Source organism: Xiphophorus maculatus, chromosome 21 (genome assembly GCF_002775205.1).
Source record: "Xiphophorus maculatus strain JP 163 A chromosome 21, X_maculatus-5.0-male, whole genome shotgun sequence".
NCBI lineage: Eukaryota > Metazoa > Chordata > Actinopteri > Cyprinodontiformes > Poeciliidae > Xiphophorus > Xiphophorus maculatus.
Window position 1 is genome coordinate 25823571 of NC_036463.1, and position 16653 is coordinate 25840223.

The following is a 16653-nucleotide window of genomic DNA, read 5'->3' on the forward strand; positions in this document are numbered from 1 at the left end:
TTGGACAAACCACAAGTGGACCTCAACATACAGACAAAGAATAGACAGGTTTGGGACACTGAGAAATAAACACCAAGGTATCTTTAAGCATGAAATGCAGACACATTTCTTCTCTATTTGTCATATAATCAAGAAACTTACGGACAACCCGGAGCATCCTCTATATGGAAGATCCTTCCTGCCCACAGCCATCAGCATCTAAAATAACTCTTTGACCAACCTTAGATTATATGAGTTAACAACATTTAATTTCTTTATAGGATTAATACAATAGTTTTCCATTTTAATTTTCTAATTATGTTCAAGATTAATTATCTATTTTACTTTAAAACTCCAGATCCGATCTATTATTAAGGTTAATACTGTAAAATCAAGGAATTAAATCCCTTCCTTGACTGCCATGACTGAAATCGAGGCGAGACGGGAATCATCTCAACCCCGACGAACATCTTTGTTTAACAGTTATGTCTCGCGAGACATTCAAAATCACGTGGCTAATGGCTGGAGATCGCGGATATTAGAAGGTAGTTTTTGTGCTTTTAAATCCTTCGCTTTGGACTAAAAATAACGAATTTGTGCAATGAAATGTAATCGGCCGATGCCATATTTGAACGGTGCGTCTGTGAAATTAATGCGTTTGCGGGGTTTTGTGGCCGCTTACGTCGACCCCGCCTGTAGAAACCGTCAAACCTTCGAAATAAGAGCTCAATGTTTTCCGCGCTTTTTATCGTTGCGAAAATAGTTAGCTTTGGTTTGGGAGATGATCCGGTCCGCTCAGACCGCTGGGGAGGGGAAACCGGCTCTCTACTGAATCTAACGGGGGGAAATGTTCAGATAAACCGGAGCCGGGCAGAAAACAGCCCGCAGAGGTCATTTAAAGAGGATGTACAGCCGCTGCTAGCATTAGCCGGAGCTAAAGGCCTCCTCGGGAAACTGGAGGGAGCTTTTATTTTCCAAAATCTGCTTCTTCAGCTCGCCTGCCTGAGCTGCAGACCTCAAGCCTTTATCTACATAATACATTAACATTCAGACTGTTGATGAACATTATGGTTGTTGTTTATTTAGCCTGTCGCCTTCATTGCAGGGTTCTGCAGAGAAGAGGAGGGGAAAGTGACTGAAGCTTCACTGAGCAGCACTGAGGGTGACTTTTCCTTCTGCTTTAAACTTCTCATCGTTTCCCCATTCATGTTATTATCTGCATAGAAAAATCAGTTCAGCTCAATTTTGATCTAAATATACTCAGTGCTTATTTTAAAAGTTTCAAAAAGCATAGAATAATAATTTATAAAAAAAAAAGTTGCAAGTTTTTTTTTTTAAAAAGGAACCATTGAAAGTTTGCTGCTTGTTGGGAAATAGTAAGGCAATATTATAAAAAGCTCTATATTTTACCTTTATTTGATCAGTTTATTATATTATTATTCACATAATCAAACTCTTCATTATTTTCTGCTCCAGGTTGATTATGGTCTGAAAAAGCTAAAATAAAAATACAAATTATATTAGGAAGGAAAACCAAGTTGTTGATGTTTTTATATATTGTTAACATAATTAAAACATTAGTGGGTTACAAAGTATAATAAAATAATAAAATTAAATAAGGAAAAAAATATTTTGTTCAGTATTGAACAATTTTTTACTGTATTCTTATTTACTGAAAGTATTCATTAAATTAAATTTTAACTTTATCTCAAAAAGGCATAAATGATTATTTTAATTTTTGTTTTGTTTTTAATAATAATAACAGTGATAATATTTAAGACCAGTAATAATAATAACAACAGTGGTAATTGTGTCAAGTATAATAATAATAATTATGACTACTATTATAGGATTAATATGATAATTAAAAATATTTAAAAAAAATAATCATCTTAACTGGCATTCCAAAATAATGTAATAATAATAATTTTAAAAACAATTGCATGTTTGTAGTAATATTTATATACTTGACATTTAGTTTAAGTCCAAAAAAGCCAAAAATAAATTTTCTGAAACTTTTAAAAAAAATCAATAAATAAAATATATTTTAAACATGAGTCAAAAGTGCTTTTTTCTCTTATTTATAAATATTTATTTATTATTATTTGCATAATAAATGTAACCAATCTCAACCCTAATCTATAACTAATAATTATTTTTTAGTGTTTATATTTGTTTTATTCTTAGGAAATAAAATTAAAACTTTTTATAATAAAAATTAATTTAAAATGCTTTATTGCACCCAAATATAATATTTATCAATGGACAGCAGAGTGTAATGAATCATTAATAAATCAATATTTGGAGTTAATAGAAATATTATTAAAACAGTGATGGATGGCTGTTGAAGGGAAGCTGGACTGGTTTCCAGTATGAACTGGCTGCAGGTCACTGGTTCCCTCTGAGGAACCATTAAGGGTTTATAACCAGGTGACAGTCTGGAGCAACATGAAGTTTATTTATCTTCTATATTAGTTCATTCAGCTCCGGGTCCATGATTCCATCTCCATTATAATTCAGAGTTCCTTTAAATAAAGAGGAACCGTCCTGAGCAAGCATGTGGCGACAGTGGACAGGAAGCAGCTCCCAGCAGAGGCAGCCTCAGGTTGAGAGGACAGAAAGGAGGCAGGCGCTCTGAGCCAGGAGTACTTTCCCTCAGGAAGTTAGAAAGAGCCGCGGTGACTCTGAGTCTCAACCAGTCAGCACATTTCATTCCTCAGACTGACAGTCAAGGTGAAAAAGAAAGTACACCCCCTTTACATTTTTACGTTTCCGGAAATAAAAACCCGTAAGGAGAGACGGGGTGTACTTTCTTTTTGCAGTGACGTGATCTCAGAGTGTGATTAGCGTGTTTCAGTCACTCAGTCCCTGTTAGCGTGTGAAAGCTGACCCGGTCCTCTGAATCGCCTCTCCAGCAGCAGCAGCAGCAGCGATGGCTCAGCTCGCCAGCCACGGACGGCTGCTCCTGCAGCGCCTGCATCAGCAGCGGGAGATGGACTTCCTGTGTGACATCACCATCATGGTGAAAGACGTGGAGTTCAGGGCTCACCGCAACATTCTGGCAGCCTTCAGCGATTATTTCTCTGTCCAGGCGGAAAAGGGCGAAGAGTTCACGACTCTGGACCCGGAGAAGGTCAGCCGCTACTCCCTGGAGAAGCTTCTGGAGTTTGTTTACACCGGGCAGATGAACCTGAGCAGGTAGGCGCCGAGATCCCACCTGGAAACAAAACTGAAAAAAACAGAACAAAATACGTCAGAACACGTCACAGATCACCACAATAACTCAATAACAGTATCAGGATAGACACAAGACCAATATCAGCTAATAAATAGAATATTCACTGAACTCTGATCCACAACCACACGGCATTCTGGGAGATGTAGGCAGAGGAAAGACTTTAGCTGCTCAACCTCTTACAGCCAGCTAGCAAAGCAATGTTGGTGGCATCGACTCACTCACTGTCTCTGGTTACCTAGCAACAACCTTTTGAGTACCTTCTGGTTACCTAGCAACAACCTTTTAACTTGCCCAGCAAAATTAGATAAAATTTCAGAATGTTAATTTTTTTCCATCATTGCGCTTCTTATTTTTGTAGAGTGATGTCATCACTCCCAGGGCGGCCATCTTGTTTTCTAGCTTCTGTTTTTTGGACTCAGGTCAACTCACAGCAGGCATGATTAAAATAAAAGCAAGTTTTTACAAATATTTTCTGTCATTTGCATTCATTTATGGAAAAAGAAAATAGATTGTAATCAAATTTGATATGAAAAAAATGTAAGATTTTTCATTTAACCACTCAAAGCTTTTTGGTACATTATGAGAAGTACACTAAAATATGCAACTAAACGTATATTAAATTTCCTTTTTTAAATAAGAAAATAAACATGTTTTTGCTTCAATGCAATAACAGAAATGCTTTAATGATGTGAACCAGGTGAAGATAAAATGGTCACTTGAGTTTTGGTTGAATATATTTACAAACAGAAGTTTTTATCTTAAATACAAAATGTAGATATGTTTGTATAATTAATAAATTTGGCTTAACTACGGAATTTTCAACAAAAGGTATTTTTGATTCGGTGTTCTCCAGTTAACAATTAATCGATGACTAAATTCATTAATTATTTCAATAATCTGATTCACTGTGCGATTCCTGCTTTAAGTGTTCTTCTTCTGTGGTTTCAGCACCAGGCAGGCTGCCGTGCGCCAAGCCGCCGTCTTCCTGGGAATGTCGGAGGCCACTAAGTACCTGGAGAAAGTCCCCTGCTGGTCCGAGTCCGGCGAGACGTCCCAGTCGGTCGCGGACGGAGAGGCGGAGCCGTGTCCGCCGAGTCCCAGCAGCCCGCCGTCCCCCATCCCTCTGTCCATCGCCTCCGTGGTCGGAGACTTCAAGGAGGACGGCCTGGAAGGGAAGATCCACGACTTCGACCCGCGGGACGAGGACCTGGGCGACGATGTGGATTACAAGCCCGTCACGCCGCGGAGCTTCGGCCGAGCGACAGGCAGGAAGAGAGGGAGGAGGCCCAAGAGCTTCAGCGGCGAGCGGCTGGACCTGAGCGGCGCCCCCAAGATCCAGAGCTACAGAGGCAGGGGGCGGCCCAGAGGCAGCGGGCGTGGCCGAGGAAGAGGAACCGCCAGAGGAGAAGATCTGTCTGCCGGCGAATCGGACGGCAGCGTAAAGGACTTTGGCGAAACGCCGGCCGACTTCGGAGACACGTCGGCCGACTGGAGCCCGTCCAGAGAAGAAGAGCTGCCGGCCAAGAAACCACGGCTGGGCGGCGAGACAAGAAGAGGGAGAGGTCGTGGGCGGGGTCGGGGGCGTGGGAGGGGACGGGGCCGGGGCCGGAGGAAGATAGAGGAGGAGGAGGAGGACGACGATGAAGACGAGGAGAGCGGGGAGCTGGGAACTGAGGAAGAGCGCGAGGCGGAGGGCAGAGAGCTCGACGGATTGGAGCTGGGCGAGTCGCTGACCTGCAGCGAATGCAACAAGCTGTTCAAAGACATCAGCAGCCTGCGGCGCCACGAGAAGATCCACAAGGGCCTGAAGCCGTTCGCATGCATCTTCTGCTCCAAGACCTTCAGGCAGGCCACGCAGCTCAAGACGCACCTGCGCATCCACACAGGTCAGCAAGACACAGGAGAGAGTAACAAGAAAATATCACAGATCAGCAGCTACACAACACAGAAACAGGAAAATACAGGAGAAAATAACAGAGGAAAAATAAGAGGAAATGCTCGAGATAAATACAGAAAAAGACAGAAAAAAAGAGGAAAATCTGCAGGATAAACAGATAAAATATCTCCCAGCTGCTCATTTTAAATATCTAAACTGTTTAACCTGTTTGTCTCCAGGTGAGAAGCCGTTCACCTGCAGCAACTGTGACAAATGTTTCGCCCAGAAGTGCCAGCTGGTCGCTCACCGCCGGATGCACCATGGAGAGGAGAAACCGTACACCTGCGAACGCTGCGGCTTCAAGTTCGCCACATCGTCCAACTACAAAATCCACATCAGGTTCTCTTCCTGCTGCGTTAAACTGACTGAGCTGCAGAGGAAACGGCTGAATGTTCACTTCTTTAATGTGTTTTTTCCCGCAGACTCCACAGCGGAGAGAAACCGTACGTCTGCGACATCTGCGGCCAGGCGTTCGCTCAGTCTAGTACCCTGACCTACCACAAGAGGCGCCACACCGGAGAGAAGCCGTACCAGTGCGACCTGTGTGGCATGTCCTTCTCCGTGTCTTCCTCTCTCATCGCACACGCCAGGAAACACACAGGTGCAGCTCATTAATATTCATACCCACTAAGGTGGGCGGAGCTAACACCATTTTAATCTGTTCCTGTTCCTGTTTCAGGCGAAACTCCGTATAAATGTTCGCAAACAAACTGTGACGCCAAATTTGCGACATCTTCTGAGCTGAAGAAGCACCTGAGGAGGCTTCACCCAGGTGAGTTCAGATTAGAATTATGTTCAGTAGATTAAAACTTAAAGTGACCGCAACGCCGCTCTGAACAAAGAAGTCAGAAAAACAGATGCAACTCCCTACTTTTATCTGTTATCTGGACGTAAACAACATCTAAGGTTGAAATCCAAGTTTTTAATGTAAAGATTTTTACATGGTGTGTTAAACTAAGAAAGGCTTTGAGGCAGCAGCTTGGAGACCTAGCAGCCCGGCTTCTGTTTATTTGGACTCTGAGTTCAGGTCAACTCACAGAAGGGAGCCTTAAAATATTATCATGCCTTCTGTGAATAGTATTTTATTAGAAATACACTAAAATATGAGTGCTTTTAGAGATTTTAAAGCACTCACTGATGACAAACAACTGCTTTCAATAAGTAATTTAATTTTAAAAAACTAAAATTGTGGCAACATCAGTGACCAAGATGCTTTTTTACAGTCTGTGAGAACCATGCAGCGGCAGAAGTGAAGGGAAGCACCGAAAAATCACCTTTTCTTGCAGAACTGTTTTGTGTTTTTCTGCTCTTATGCTAAGTAGATGTTAATGTTGGATTTTCATCATCTTTAAGCTAAAATAATCAACATTTTCAGAAATAAAGGCTTGAAATATTGAACCTATAGAATATGTGAATGTCACTTTCAGAAATAATACATTTGTGTGTGTGTGTGTGTGTGTCCAGATGGAAACTCTGGCGTCCAGTGCCTGCTGTGTGGGAATCGCTTCGCCAGCGTGAAGAACATGATCAAACATCAGGAGAAGGCTCACGCCGACGAAGTGCGACAACACAAAGAGCGGGCGCGAGCCGGTGAGCCGATGGGCGGGGCTTAATTTAAATCTAAACAGTGTTTTTCACATTTGGGGCCACCAGGGGGCGCTGCAGAGCTTTAGAAGGTTGTAGAGAACGTGAGAAAAAAACATGCGACAATAGGGAAAACATTTTTTAATTTTTTTTATCATTGTTGAAAGACGGTTAGGGGCCGCACAAAATCAGGTCAAGGGCCACATATGGCCCTTACACCACACTTTGGACACCCTATTTCTAGATCAGGGGTGGCCAACCAGACAAAGACCAAGAGCCACATTTTTTACCAAGTTACCGCAAAGAGCCACATCATATGCCATATGCATGGGCACACATGAACATCAACCCATCCCTTCCTCATACTCATACTTTTGCTCATCCAGATTTATTGTAAATTTCACACACTATTTTAACACTGAAGTGGCGCTGAAGGTTTGAAGCCTTAAAATGCGACAAGGACACCTGACATATAAGGCAGAATGGCTTTCCACTACGTTCAACAAAAAAATATAAATTCTCCCACTCTGTCAAAAACGTCCTGTGTTAATCTTCATATTTTCGTTTTCCTGTGCATTTTTTCCCTGCCATTTTGAGCGCGAAAGGTTTACTCAAATGATTTTACTCTTACTGAAAAACTGCGCACATGCGCATTTGACGAAAATACCGCATTGCACTCAAGCGAAGCGAAACTTGGTTATTATAGCGACCCTACAGTATGTGATAAATGTTACTGGATGTTACGCTGTTTAGAGATTAAAATTAGAGTGTATGATTTCCCATTGTCCGCGAATGCATCAGGATGGATGAGAGAGCGAGGGGCCAGGGGAGTGAGAGTGAGGGGTGAGCGGAGGTTTGTGTGAGAGCAGATGGCAAACAACTGGAAAGAGTAAGGCTGCAAGAGAAACAAAGAATGTTTTTTGTTTGTGTTGGTTTTGCGTGGTTACGGCCAACAGTAATGGCGTGCTGCTGTTGTCAATAATTGACAGTTCATTTGACTACTTTTCGTCATTATTGCACGTCTGGCAGAATGCCACTATATGACCGGAAGAGCCGCATGGAACCGGTCAAGGAGCCGCATGCGGCTCGAGAGCCGCGGGTTGGCCATCCCTGTTCTAGATGGACATAATACTTGGTGAATAGTAAATTTAAAAAATTTTAAATTGAATGTTCCTTTACATATTTTGTAGTATTGTTTGTGGTTTGAAGCCAATCCCATTTAGGAATCCCTTTTTCAGACAGTAACCATGGCGATTTGATGTGTCTCTGCAGTTGTCCTGCTGGCCTCCAGCCATCCGGTCGCCTTCGTTCAGAGCAAACTCACGCAGGACAAGAGTCTGGTTTCCATCCCGGAATCGGAGCCAAGCAACCCGGAACCTCCGACCCCGAGCCCCAAAGCCTCCGAACCGTCTGCCGCCACTGGCACCGAAGACCCGCCCACCGAGCCCGCCGCCATCATCCAGGACTTCAAGACGGAGCCGGACCATCACGTGCTGAGCGCCGACGCCGGCCAGCAGGTGACCTTCGAGGCTGACCCGGAGCAGACCATCAACTCGGACACGCTGCACGCGCTGGTGGAGCAGCTGCGGCCGGCGGCGTCGCCCGCCACGGGCCTGGAGCAGATCATCATCATCAAGACGGTGGACCCGGCCGAGGCGCCGCCGCCACCGCCGCAGTGAACCCGGAGGCGGGACGGACTCTGGACTAAAATCTGACCCAACTTCACGTTTTCACAACCGTTTCATTTCTAAAAACAACCAGAACCAATTTAGATAACAGTTTCACCATTTCATAGAGTATTACTAGATTGATGACCTCTGACCCCTCATTTCATCCTATTTAAAGAATATTTTACTCCTTTCTCTTTTGACTAATCTTTACTTCTTTTTTTATTATTTCTGATGAACATCTTTAAAGTCAGTTCTGCCACAAATTAGTTTGTAAAAACTTATTCTTTAGTTGATTTAGATTTTTCCGTTGCAGAGTAAAGTAGCATGATTAGTTTTGTTTTATGTTGGATATATTTTGGTGCATATAAACGTTTAAAAAAAGTCAGTTTCCTGGTTGTTTGGCTTTAATCTGGTGAAACTTTGGCGTTTCAAGCTGCAGCTGAATTTGAAATAATTTTGGAGTAAAACATAACAGCAGGTTTTCTCCTGAATGATGGCCTATTTAATTTGACGATTCAAGAGTAAAATGTGAGCATGAAGTGATAAAACGGCTTCTATTTCAGAGCCAGATGAGAATCGAATCCTGCTGGTACCGGTCCGGTCTGCAGGTCAGAAAAGTCTTAATTAGTTTAAAGTCTAAAGCTTTAGCTTTAGCTTTAGCATCCTAAAACTTCAACTTCCTGATTATTCATCCGGACAGCAGATGTTTCATGTACTCGATGCATTTCAATGTTTTATTCCAGGACTTCACATTTTGAGCTTTTTTTTCTCCTTAAAACATAAAAGTAAAATAAATGCTTATTAAGACATGATACGTTTTGCAGTATTTTTGCTTCAAGGTAAATGTCCTAACTATGAACAGCTTCAGTTAAATCTGTAAACAGAATTTAATTTTTTCCTCTGTTCATTTTCATCAACCTGAAACAATCACATTGTTATTTTACAGCTTTATTCTGGGTTAAATAATCAGTGTATAGAGAAATATGCTGAATCTTTTTCACGTTTTGTGTAGCAAGTAGGAGGCCAGAAAAATCATTTTTATTTATCATTTACACATCTGTTAGAGAATGTGTCTCTGTTTAGTTTAGTTGGAAAACTGCTGTACACAAAGCATTTTCAGTAGGTCTTATTTTTGCAAAATGTCATCATTACTTGTACAGTTGTGAGGAATAACTACATGTTAGGTAATGTATAAAAAAACAGAAAAAAAATAATAAAAGCGATGTGAAATGAAGCTAAAATGCATCAGTGTTGATTTGTTGTGATGGAAAGTGGGAAAATATTTATTTTTAGAATTAGCATTTAGCATTACTGTCAAAATGATGTCAAAACTAAACCAATACTGTAGAACAGTGGCGATTCTAGCCCAGTTTTAGTGGAGCTTTAGCTTTAGCTTTAGCACCCTAAAACTGTTTCAGCATCCCTGAATAGGATCACCACCCGTCCCGTAAAATACGGAGTCCCATATTTGGCCGTTAAATGTTCGTCCCGTATTGAACCGATACATAACTGTCCGATAGACACGCCTACAATACACACATTAATACAAAGTTTAACAATAATGGCCAAAATAAAACAGGAAATATTAAGGTCAGCTACATTGTCGTGGCGGGAACTAAAGGACCCCTGAACGTCACGGTTGCCTAGAGACGGACACTGCGCAGCCGCGGTGAGCTGCTATCATGACGTTGTTTTATTGGTGGAAAAACTCAACATCTGTTGTCAGTTTAAATATTCACTGCTGAGACTTTCCTCATTTTTTAGATGTTTCCTGTCAGAGTTTTGTCTGATAACTGACCATCTGGCTGCTTTTGGTTTTTATTTGCAGATAAATGATGGAGTTTCAAAGAAACTGTCGACTTGTTTATAAGGACCTGGAGGGAAAACCGACCCTCAGTTTGCAGCCATTTTCATGTGAGTGTAAACATTGAATTGTGGGCGTGGCCAACAGCAGCTTATTAGGATTTAAAGTGACAGAACTTGGACAATGCACTGTGAAAGGTGAACCGCGTTATAGTGAGGCTTCACTGTAAACCATATTTTTCTGAATGTCAGAGAAATGTCAAAAACAGTCTTTACTGGGATTGTGACAGGAAATGAGCTTCAAACGTTTGTTTTACATTAAACCAGTTGTAACTGTGATTATTCAGGTATTTTGTATTCCAGGAGTTTTTATGAAATGTGAAGAAAATGATCCTGCTTTCTGGTTTTATGAAATAAACTGAAACATCTTTGTTTAAGTCCAGATAAGAAGTTTTTTGTTGTTCTAACATGATGCCTGTAACTAGTCTTAAATTAGCAGCAGATGTTACACACCTCAAAATTTTAAAAATAAAACATAGTTAGAGTTCATTTTACTTTAAAAGAATAATAGTTCTGGTCGTTTGGACCCTGGGTGTCGTCTGTCTGTCAGGCTGTGAGTTGAGAGAACTGGAAACTTGAACGTTTTCTCCCTGCAGCTGCAGCAGCAGGTCTGGTTGGGAATATTTTAGCTCAGGTGATGTTTGGTGTAACGCAGCTCCTCCCTTTATAACCTTTTCAATTACTGAACAGCTTCCTGTCATGTTTGAATGAAACATCTGAGAAAATGTTTGTACCCAGAATAAATGTAATATTTTGTTCATGTTTACTCTGTGCTTTCATGTCAGGACAGATTTCTATGTGGCAGATATATTTTACTCAACTGTTTTGATCAACTCTGAATTATGTATTTCTACTACACTTCCCAGAATGCAATGGGTAGTTCCTCTGAGTAGAGCACAAAAAAAGGCTCAAGATACCAACCCTTCAAATCAAAGACGACATACTGAAAGTTTAAGACAATAAAATTAAAATAAAAGATGTATAAAGGGAGTCCTGCTGTGCTAATGTTTGAAGAATCGTTAACCTGCAGTGACTGGTTGAACCAGCAGGTGGCACAGGAGAGCTGAAACCTGAAATGTGACTGAAAATATTTCCGCTCCTGGATTATTCCAATAAATTGAAGTATTTCTTGATGAAAGATTATTTTTATATCCTGCCTCACCAGTACACTCATCATCTGTGCAGAATCTGATATGAAATAGTTCTTATTCTACAAAAACCCACATTCACAAAGCAAAATGTTTCACTAAAAATGTATGAACAAGTTTGAATTTAAGATGATAAAATGCTGGCAGATTGTTTGAAACTACATAAAATGAGACAAAGTCAATATTTAATATCTTAGTTCTCTTTTTGGATTGACATAAAAATGTAGGGTTTGGCTGCTCCATTTATGTTTATGATTTAATCTCTGAATGTGGTCAGACTTTAGTTCAGGTTGTTAAATAATCACAGGGGAACTTATGCATAAAAGAAAAATGTCAATTTTCTTTGTTAGGAAACTTTTATGTTCTGTAGATGCTTGCTGTGTTTCCAGTATTTATTAAGATAATTTGTATTGTAGTCAGGTAGGTAGTTATATTTATGTGAGTAACTTTTTGGGGGGATTTTTTTTTCTAGGAGTATTTTTACTGTGCTGTACTTTTGAAATCCCTCAATCAGAGAGAACTGAAGTCTTCAGACATCTTTGGAGAAATATCCAGGCTTTCCCTGCTGCCAGGTGGAAAACGTTTCCACTTCTGCAAATGAATCTACTCTATATTTTAAAATCTCATCACTGAATATTTTAAAACTCCTTCTGCCTCTTTAAAAATCACTTCCACAAAAGAAGTGTAAAAAAAAAAGCCGTTTGGCAGCCAATCATAAAATCCTGAGTCCAGCCTCAATCCAGAGTCACTCTCTCCTTCATATCAAACTGAAACCATTTTGGTAACTAACAATGATCTTAAATAAATGTATTCAGTGTGGAAGAGAAAAATGTTTCCTCCTGTTAGAGGACAGATGTTTCCCTCCACTGTCACCCTGAACTTGTTCAAGATAAAGTTGTGGTGAACCTTTGATGCAGGTTCTATTAATTACTGATTCTGACTTGTTTTATGTTTGAAAATGGATATAATTTAAATATTAACAATTACAATAAGACCTCCATGGTGTGTGTTGGCTATAAAACCACTTTTCTAGCAACAAAGTATTTTAATTCTGAACTTAACTACACATTGAAAACTTTAAAATTTTTATTTTCATATTTTAAAAAAAGCTCCAAAACGGTATCAAATGAATGAGCACAAGAGCTAAAAATACAAGGTAAAACATTAAAACTTGTTTTGTTTCAGTGGCGGGAAAAACCCTGAACAGTTGACGCAGAGCGTGACGCAGCGAATGACGCAACTCTACGTTGTTGCCATAACAATGGCGTTTTTGGCCACGGTGATGTCCGCTGAGCCTATATCCGAATGTTACAAAGTTATTTGTGAAAATGAAGGTATTACTATAAACCCGTTTGTTTTAGAAAACTTAGAGAGAACAACGACGACAAGGTGAGAGTTTGAGTCTGGGTAAAAAGTGGCTGGAATGTAAAGTTTTAACGAAACGAGACATTAGCTTCTGGAGCTAATGCTTAATATTTGGTTAAAGAAAAACTAATCAGAGCCGAACTGACTTACTTACTTTCTTCTAATTTTCTTGCATCCTTCCTTTATTTTTTTTCTTTATTTTCTCATGTCCTACCTTTTTTTGTTTTTTACTTCCTTACTATAACTGGTGATATATTTCTGGTAAATGTTCTAATTATTAAAATTATATTCAGAGTATATCAGTAAGTATAATGTTTCTCAAAATATGTATGTAATGTAACAACAAAATACTTAAAAGTATTGACTTTCAAATAAAAGTGTGCAAAACTGTCAGTATTATGAGCAACAACCCTTTGAACTATTAAAGCTGCTGTATGTAACTATTATAAGCAGCAAACAAATATGTTTGTTGAAACATATTTCAACAAATATGTTTGTACATATTTGTTGAAACTATTATTATACAAAAAATCAAAAACAACCAATCAGAGCCAGGAGGCGGGTCTTAGTGCTGTCAATCACTCTCCATGCGGCTGCTCATGCCCCTCTCCCTTACACTTGCTCTCCTCTACGCTACAGCTAGCATAGCAGTTTGTGAATGCTTAGCATAGTTAGCATAGCCTCCGATAACAATGGATAAACGGTTTTCCTGCTATGTTTATCTGTCATTATCTGTCTTCAGGTAACAATGTGCTCTTAATTGTGAGTGGGGCCATTCGAAAGCTGAATATTAATATTAATAATTAGTGAAGGTAACTCGTTAAATGTGAACCTTTTATTGTGAAAAACTGCTCCAGTTATTTCCTGTGTTGCAGGAATTTCACCTTGAATCTAGCAGGAAACAGGAAGCAGAAAAGCTTCCAGAGACTTAGTGACAATGACGTCCTCGCTCTGTCAAAATGTCTCCTGAACTATCGGACCCTTACAGGTGAGCAGCCTGGTCCGGATCAACAGAACCAGAACCCGCCCTGTTTTTCACCGGTTTTTGTCTGAACAGGTCTGGATATGGGGTACAACAACATCAGTGATGAAGGAGCAGCTTACCTGGCCAAGCTTCTAGAGGTGAGGAAGAGGAGAGGCCTGCTGAGGCATTGGAGTGATGTCTGTTACTGTATGTCTGTTACTGTCATTATGCGTGTTGTCGTTGTCATGCGTGTTGCTGCGCAGGCGCAGGACACGATGCTGCGCTCTCTGGACCTCACCTTCAACAACATTCAGACGAATGGAGCCGAGGTTCTCGCCAGCAGCCTGCAGGTTGGTCAGATAAACGTCTGCTGCTGATCTTCTCCTCCAGGCGAAGAACTGGTCCAAAGTGATCCTCACTCATAAAGGGATAGCAAACAGGAAATGATCGTTTTCTGTGGGAATAGTGAACAGGAAGTGATCATTTTCTGTGGGAATAATAAAAAGGAAGTGATCTTCTCCTGTGGGAATTGTAAACAGGAAGTGATCGTTTTCTGTGGCAATAGTAAACAGGAAGTGATCGTCTCTCTCTGTCCCTGCAGGGTAACAGCAGCTTGCTCTCTCTCAGGCTGTCGGGGAATAAGATCGGTAGAAAAGGAGGCCTGAACTTGGCCTGCATGCTGCGGGTGAACATGACGCTGCAGGAGCTGGAGCTGGGAGAGTGCGACCTGGTAACCTCCCGTGGATCAGAACCTCCTGGTACCGTCAGCAGGTTCTTCCTCTGACCCTGCCTCTGTCCCTGCAGGAAATGCAGAGCATGATTGCCCTTAGCACCGCTCTGAAGAACAACACCACCCTCCGGTCTGTGGACGTGAGCCGGGCGCTGCTCTTCAGCCTCCTGGTAGGAACTTCACCAGCAACAGACAGCAGGTTCTGTTTCCAGTTCTGATCTGAACGTTGTGTGGTTCTGTCTCAGGAAGAGTGGGCCGTTCACTTCTCGAAGATGCTTCCGGTGAACAACAGCCTGGTGGAGCTCCATCTGGGGAAGATGGGCCTGACGGACACGGGCATGGAGAGGCTGTCTGAAGGCCTGAAGCTGAACCACAGACTGCGGTACCTGGATCTACGCTGGTACAAACCCGGTCCTCATGGTTTCACACGTAGACAGTTCTTCATAATCAGTTCTCCAGACTTCCTGAAGTTTCTGACTGTTTTTCCACCAATTCTCAGTTCATTTACCTGACAGAACAGGTTTGGTAAGACGGGTCCGTTTGACTTTGATTCATTCTGGCTTAAAAAGAAGAGAGGAAGAAAATCAGCAAAAGATATTAAGGAAGTCTGGAAACTAATGATCAAGATTACTAACAGAAAACCAGCTAAGCCCAGTGGTGGAGATGTTAGGTCAGTCCACCAGCGACCCGCCATGTTTCTGTGTTAAAAAATGTTAAAATTTGCAAGATCCACCAGGCATTGCAGTTGGTGGGCATCCCCTTGGCTCCAGTTCAATGCATCAGCTATTAACCTGGCTTAATCCATCTTTATTGTTTCTGGTGTATAAAAAACCCAATTTAAAATAAACGTTTAGCCTGGTGGGGGGAAGTAAAGCCTGGAGGCCCGCCAGGCTTATGATACAAACCCTGACTGAACACCTGGCTGCCTGGATGCAAAATGAAACCTTTCATTTGCAGCAACCGTGTGAGCCGGGATGGCGCCCTGCATCTCTCCAGAGTCTTGAAAGAAAATTCCCCTCTGGAGGTCATTGATCTGTCATCCAATCGGATCGAAGACCCCGGCGCTGAGTACCTGAGCGAAGCCATCTGCTGCAAGGGCTCCGTCCTCAGAGAGTGAGTCCGTTTAGTTTTATTTTTTTCTGTGGTCTCTGAGGAGCTGGCAGGCTGACTGGAGGCTCTGAGTTTGTGTTTTCCAGGCTTTCTGTCTGCAGAAACAACATCAGTACCCGCGGCCTGCTGTCCTTGGCCGGGGCTCTGAGTAACAGCCCGACTCTGACCCACATCTACATCTGGGGAAACCACCTGGAGGAGCCGGTCTGCCAGGTGAAACCTCCGTTATTCAGCAACCATCCTCATTTTTCACACACTCATTTAATATTTCAGGAATCTGAGACAGAAGGACTCATCTTCAGAGGTGATGAAATGGATAAATTATGAAATAATGAAATCAGCTGAAATGTAACAAGAAAACAAGGATAGGAGCTAAATATTAATAACACCTTAAATCAATAAGACCTAATATTAAAGTTAAGGCTTTGCTGTTTCCTATTCTAAGGAGTTTGCTAACAAAAGGCGGTTCTTATAAACACGAGGTGAACAGAACTGGACCGAGAACTCAACCATGGGGAACAACATTTGTTGTTTTCTGCTGTAATCCACCATCAGATGAAGCTTTTAAAACAACTGGCAACTATTTTTTCAGAGCCTGAAGGGTTTTCAGGTGTAAAAAAGGTTTTATTTGGGTTGTTTGTCATATAAACTTAAGGTGGAAGCAGCAATAATCCAGATCTGCCTGGAATAGCAGTTAAAAATGACTGTATATTTTAACTGTTAATTTATGAAGTGTGTTTGCGTCCATAACTCCAGCTGCTCCGTCCCTCAGGCCTTCCGGGAGCTGCTCAACACCGGCCGTCTGACGCCTGAGCAGACCGACGTCAGGCCCTACGAGGTGGACGGCCATGTTTTCCTGGCTGAACTCTTCCATCATTTGAGGAAACACCATTTCTTTATAGACGTTAACGAGCAGAACGCAGGTTCAGACTCCCCACAAAACCAGTGAGGCCATTCATGATCAAACACTCAGTGAAATAATTTCATCAGAGTTGGAAATGGGAGCATATTTACATCCAAAAATGCCTAAATATGAAAGAATGAAATAAAAGTCAAGAGTTAATAA

General features: G+C 41.4%; 2 protein-coding genes across 2 annotated transcripts; both read left to right on the plus strand.

The window, feature by feature from the left end:
- The first annotated feature begins 479 nt into the window (after positions 1-479).
- On the plus strand, positions 480-9641 carry LOC102217303 (myoneurin). Its single transcript, XM_005812709.2, has 9 exons — positions 480-524; positions 1085-1141; positions 2895-3177; positions 4166-5103; positions 5333-5492; positions 5576-5754; positions 5833-5925; positions 6618-6743; positions 8010-9641. The coding sequence occupies exons 3-9, from the start codon at positions 2912-2914 to the stop codon at positions 8414-8416; spliced, it is 2169 nt and encodes a 722-aa protein (XP_005812766.2). The 5' UTR covers positions 480-524; positions 1085-1141; positions 2895-2911; the 3' UTR covers positions 8417-9641.
- A 3038-nt stretch (positions 9642-12679) lies between these two features.
- Positions 12680-16574, plus strand: lrrc34 (leucine rich repeat containing 34). The gene is made up of 10 exons (XM_023326210.1): positions 12680-12807; positions 13659-13771; positions 13841-13905; positions 14011-14097; positions 14349-14477; positions 14552-14647; positions 14723-14877; positions 15435-15590; positions 15674-15800; positions 16360-16574. Exons 1-10 carry the CDS (start codon positions 12680-12682, stop codon positions 16534-16536), a joined length of 1233 nt encoding a protein of 410 aa, XP_023181978.1. The 3' UTR covers positions 16537-16574.
- The last annotated feature ends 79 nt before the right edge of the window (positions 16575-16653 follow it).

Bases quoted from the DNA above. Each gene is read 5' to 3' on its own strand.
- lrrc34 (XM_023326210.1), top strand. From the start codon at position 12,680: ATGGCGTTTTTGGCCACGGTGATGTCCGCTGAGCCTATATCCGAATGT. The intron at 14,648-14,722 runs GTAGGAACTTCA...GTTCTGTCTCAG, and splicing joins CGCTGCTCTTCAGCCTCCTG to GAAGAGTGGGCCGTTCACTT. The intron at 14,878-15,434 runs GTACAAACCCGG...TTTCATTTGCAG, and splicing joins CGGTACCTGGATCTACGCTG to CAACCGTGTGAGCCGGGATG.
- LOC102217303 (XM_005812709.2), top strand. From the start codon at position 2,912: ATGGCTCAGCTCGCCAGCCACGGACGGCTGCTCCTGCAGCGCCTGCAT. The intron at 3,178-4,165 runs GTAGGCGCCGAG...CTGTGGTTTCAG, and splicing joins GGGCAGATGAACCTGAGCAG to CACCAGGCAGGCTGCCGTGC. The intron at 5,104-5,332 runs GTCAGCAAGACA...GTTTGTCTCCAG, and splicing joins GCACCTGCGCATCCACACAG to GTGAGAAGCCGTTCACCTGC.